We start from the raw sequence: 4,983 nt of genomic DNA on the forward strand, positions 1-4,983 counted from the left end.
CGGGGTTTCACCGTGTTAGCCAGGATGGTCTCGATCTTCTGACCTCGTGATCCGCCCATCTCGGCCTCCGAAAGTGCTGGGATTACAGGCTTGAGCCACCGCGCCCAGCCCACACCCATGACTCTTAAAGAATGCTTTCCAAAAGGCAGTGGAGTCAGGGGTTACTTTGTGATTGTCACAGACATACACCTCAGGGGAAAGGGAGATGCTGTGGCTTAGAATGGAGTTTCCACTGACAGCATCACACAGTTTCATAAAGTGCTTTATTGCAAAGAACTCTGAGTTGAATACGGTGCCTTCTGGAAAAGTGACAGATGATGCAGGCACTTCACAGGTGGTACTGAGTAATTCTTATGGTAGTGCATAAGAAAGTGTGTTACGGGCTGGGTGCCATGGCTCACGCCTGTAATCCCAACACTTTGGGAGGCCGAGGCAGGCGGATCACCTGAGGTCAAGGGTTTGAGACCAGCCTGGCCAACATGGTGAAACCTTGTCTGTACTAAAAATACAAAAAAATTAGCTAGGCGTGGTGGTGTGTGCCTGTAATCCCAGCTACTCAGAGAGGCTGAGGCAGGAGAATCACTTGAACCCAGGAGGCAGAGATTACAGTGAGCCGACATCGCACCACTGCACTCTAGTGTAGGCGACAGAGGGAAACTCCATCTCAAAAATAAAAAATAAAAATAAAAAAAGAAAGCACGTTACCTCAGGCAGTCCCACCTGCAGTGATGCTGAGAGTCATCAGTGGGTTCCGTCTGCCCGCCTCGTTGCCACATTATGAACTTAGCTCTCCCGCAGCTGTTCCACTTAAGGTTTCAGCATCCATTGATTCTTCTTCCCTAGATCAATTATTTCATTAGCGGTTTCCAAGTGGTGCTTTCCTAACTCTGTAATTGCTGATGCTCTTAGCTTAGTTCTAAATGCTATGTTGAGTTCTTCTAATAAAGAATTTTTCTTCCCGTTATTAGATTACCTTGAAAAATAGTTCTTAAAGAAAAGCTGGAGTAAATGCTTGATTTCATTCTCTTACTAATTTTTAAAGTTGGTGCCTTAGCAATCTCCAGTGGTAGCTGTTTTTAAAGTATCATTATGTTACCTATTGGGTACTATGTTCACTATTTGGGTGGTGGGTACAGTAGAAGCCGAAACCTCAGCATTATGCAATCTATCCATGTAACAGACCTGCACATGTATCCCCTTAAAACAATGTATCATTATGAACTCATGGATATTTAAAATACATTTGATTTGCCCCAGTCCATTACAATCATTATTCTTATTGATGCTTTCATTGGTACATCATAATCCAGTGGGAACCCCTTCAAATTGGCTTTTGTATCCTTTCTATATAAGTCCAGCAATCTTTTGGGGGTGCTCAAGTGATCCTCCTGCTTCAGCCTTCCAAGTAGCTGGGATTACGGGTACCCATCCCCATGCCCGGCTAATTTTTTTATTTTTTGTAGAGATGAGGTCTTGCTCCGTTGCCTAGGCTCATCTTGAACTCCTGGGCAACTCAAGCCATCCACCTGCTTTGGCCCCCCAAAGTGCTGGGATTACAGGCATGAGCCACGGCACCTGGCCTCAGTAATTGTGATTGTTTCTTTGATGATTTCCTATCCCAGATCTAGAACGGATCATTTCTCTGAGGAGCTCTGTTCCTCTTCAGGATGTGTGGTATATAGAAACACAATCTGGGCGCTTAAAGGTGCCCATTGCTATTGTCTTGTTTTTGCTTCTAGGACTTTCAGCAAGAAAAAGTGCATTTTATTTTACAGAGGAAAAAAATCACAAGTTTGTATTGGCAGTTCCAATTCAAACTAGATTAAGATGTAAGATTTCAGGGTTATAATAAAATTATAGGGCTTGTACTTAGCTTTCCAAATGTTTACATGTATTTATTTTCTTTTATATTAAAAGCCTTGGTTTTTAATAATATCCTAATAATATAATTTTTTATTCTATAATATACCTAAAATAACTTCAAAATACCAATACCATTATCACTACTAACAGGAAGACTACTAAATGCAGTATAAACTTTCTTTGTGCTTTCTCCCCCATAGAATGTATCCTGATATCCTCCTTCTCTCTCTTTTCCCCTCTGTCCCCATAATTTCTGCTGTGATAAGACCTTTATCTTGTGTTCTCTCTGCCCCGTCCACTCACATGTCAGCATCATTCCAGCTGTCTTACTTGGAAAAGATGTCCTCATTTTCCTCATTGTTATTTCCCATAGAAAGGAGTGGCTTAGTTGACTTACGATGTATTTCTTCCATTTTATTTTCTTCACTTTCTTTTAATAATCTCTAGCTTTATATTTTTATTGTTTTTACCATTGTTTTCTTGATTTTCATGATAAAAGTATGCTTGTATTTTTCCATAATAATGTCCTTCTCTCAATACCTTTCCTTCTTTTTTTTTTGATGTTATTAATATGGTTGTTCAATTTTCTCTAGCTTGAAGATGATATTATTGTCAAACAAAATTATTTTAATACCATAAAAAATTTTGCACTTCAACTTTCTTCTGAGGAATGGATGATTCTAGAGTTTTCCCAGCTGGGCTTCATTGGTAAGAAAAGTGTCACACTTACCTACTTTTCAGAAATGACTGCGACTCTCAGAATCTAAAACCAAATGCTTACTTGTCCTAATGTTGTCTTTTTTCCTATAGAAATGGGTTGTTTTTGAGAAAACTTAAGTTAGGTAAACCTCTTTGTATGACATGATGAAAGTCAACCCAAGATAATTTGGAGACTTCTCAGATGGTTGTGTTTCCTCTAGAGTTCTCCGCAATGCCAACCGTGGTCCTGGTGAACATGTTTGATTTTTTCTTCTCTGGCATTTCCAGCTCCTTTGTTAACATAAGATTGCGGTTCTTTTAAAAAGAGGACCACAAAGAGTTTTCTCATATGAATTCCTAGTATTTTCATGTAATGCATGAAGTCCTCATTCGGTGATTAATTTTTATTCATTTTTCTCTTAACTAGTTGGGGCACTCATTTCTAAATGAGTGCCCTGTTTTGGCTGCTGTTTCAAAATTAGCCAGCTATAAAGAATATGTTTGAAGTTGGCCAGGCGCAGTGGCTCATGCCTGTAATCCCAGCACTTTGGGAGGCCGAGGCGTGTGGATCAGCTGAGGTCAGTTCAAGACCAGCCTGGCCAACATGGTGAAATCCTGTCTCTACTAAAAATACAAAAATTAGCCTGGCATGGTGGCAGGTGCATGTAATCCTAGCTACCTGGGAGGCTGAGGCAAGAGAATTGCTTGAACGGGGGAGGTGGAGGTTGTAGTGAGCTGAGATCATGCCACTGCACTCCAGCCTTGGGGACAAGAGCGAGACTCTATCTTAAAAAAAAAAAATGCATATATATGTTTAAAGTTGAAGAATTAAAGGAAATTTACAGGGTTCAAATAATACTCAGAGGATAACATTTCATCTCCTATGGTACTTTTTAACACTTTAAGCATTAGAGGCTGGACCTTTGAGCTTCTTGATCATGTAACTCAAAACTTAAGACTCAAAAACCATCTTTACTTGAGAATGCTTCAGTGAAAACAAAATTAGGAGTCCTTGTTGTTTGGATTTATTGATTTAGATGAAAATTTTTTACCTAAACCTCTCAGTGTTTAATGGGAAGAATCTTAGTAACACAGGAAGGGAAATTTTCTGATTTGCCTTTTGAATGCTTTGGGCCGTTAGGTATACGATAGATTATTAAAATAACATCAGGAATTTACTACATCTCTTTACACCCAGGTGACAGCTCATGAAAAAGTTTAGCCGAAGCAACTTTGTTTAATTTTGATAATACAAGTGGAGAAATTGTTGATGATGATTTTGTAGTTGAATGCACAAGCTTCAGCGTAGGTCGTGGACGAGAGTTCACCAATGTCAGCCGGTTTGGTGCTTGGTTTCTGTACTGCAGCTACTGACTGGGAATATCTTTTCAGGTAAAATGTTTCAAGCGCCGGATCTTACTCTGATTGTAGAATTCATATTCATGTTTTACAAGGAGAAACCCATTGACTGGCTCTTGGACCACATTCTCTGGGTGAAAGTCTGCAACCCTGAAAAAGATGCAGTAAGTTAATTCCTCACCAGAGTGGAGGGAGTTTCTTTTCTGTATTTCGTGAAAGTGACTTTTAGAGATTTTGCAAATACATAGTTAAATAGGTAGGTGATATAAAACTTCTTTCCTGAGCTGATACAAAGTTTCTATAGTAGAAGAACTTTTAGATAGCAGTGGAAAATCCTGTAAAGCAGGAAGCTGTTGCAAGATGATGGACGTCCTTTAAATTGCTGATAAACGTTTCTAGTGTTTGTAAGCCCTGGCAGTTCGCTAACTATTGGCTATAGATGTTGGTCGTATCCGTTTTTGCATGCGATGCCATTGCAGTTTGTTTTCTTCATGTTTCCTGTTCACTTTCTTTTTCCATGTATACTGCGGACTTTATTAGACCCTAACACGTCTGTACATGAGGAATAAAATAGAAGTAATATTTTATACCAAAACAGTGACACGTTAAAGTACCTTTCAGTGTGTTACTCACAACAAGCCAGTGTTCATAATAATATGATTACCTTTGGGGTGATGGTTGCAGTCAAGTAAGTGAATAATAATTTTTGCTTTGATCATTCAGATTGCACGTTATTACCATAGAGATCTTATTGTCAAGAGTAATTAGGCCGGGCGCGGTGGCTCACGCATGTAATCCCAGTGCTTTGGGGGGCCGAGGCGAGTGAATCACGAGGTCAGGAAATCGAGACCATCCTGGCTAACACGGTGGAATCCCATCTGTACTAAAAATACAAAAAAAAAAAAAAAAATTTGCTGGGCGTGGTGGCGGGCACCTATAGTCCCAGCTACTCGGGGTGCTGAGGCAGGAGAATGGCGTGAACCTGGGAAGCAGAGCTTGCAGTGAACCGAGATCACGCCACTGGACTCTAGCCTGGGCAACAGAGCGAGACTCCATCTCAAA

At 40.2% G+C, this 4,983-nt stretch overlaps 1 protein-coding gene across 2 annotated transcripts in view; it reads left to right on the plus strand.

Moving 5' to 3' along the window:
- Positions 1-4,983, plus strand: part of MGAT4A (mannosyl (alpha-1,3-)-glycoprotein beta-1,4-N-acetylglucosaminyltransferase, isozyme A) — a 137,346-nt gene that overhangs the window by 110,120 nt on the left and 22,243 nt on the right. For both annotated transcript variants that reach the window (XM_011969621.1, XM_011969622.1), the window contains 2 exons: positions 2,457-2,571; positions 3,955-4,085. In XM_011969621.1, the coding sequence (XP_011825011.1) occupies positions 2,457-2,571; positions 3,955-4,085 (246 nt within the window). The remainder of the gene's footprint in view (positions 1-2,456; positions 2,572-3,954; positions 4,086-4,983) is intronic.

This window comes from Mandrillus leucophaeus, unplaced genomic scaffold, assembly GCF_000951045.1.
Source record: "Mandrillus leucophaeus isolate KB7577 unplaced genomic scaffold, Mleu.le_1.0 Scaffold9, whole genome shotgun sequence".
Lineage (NCBI taxonomy): Eukaryota > Metazoa > Chordata > Mammalia > Primates > Cercopithecidae > Mandrillus > Mandrillus leucophaeus.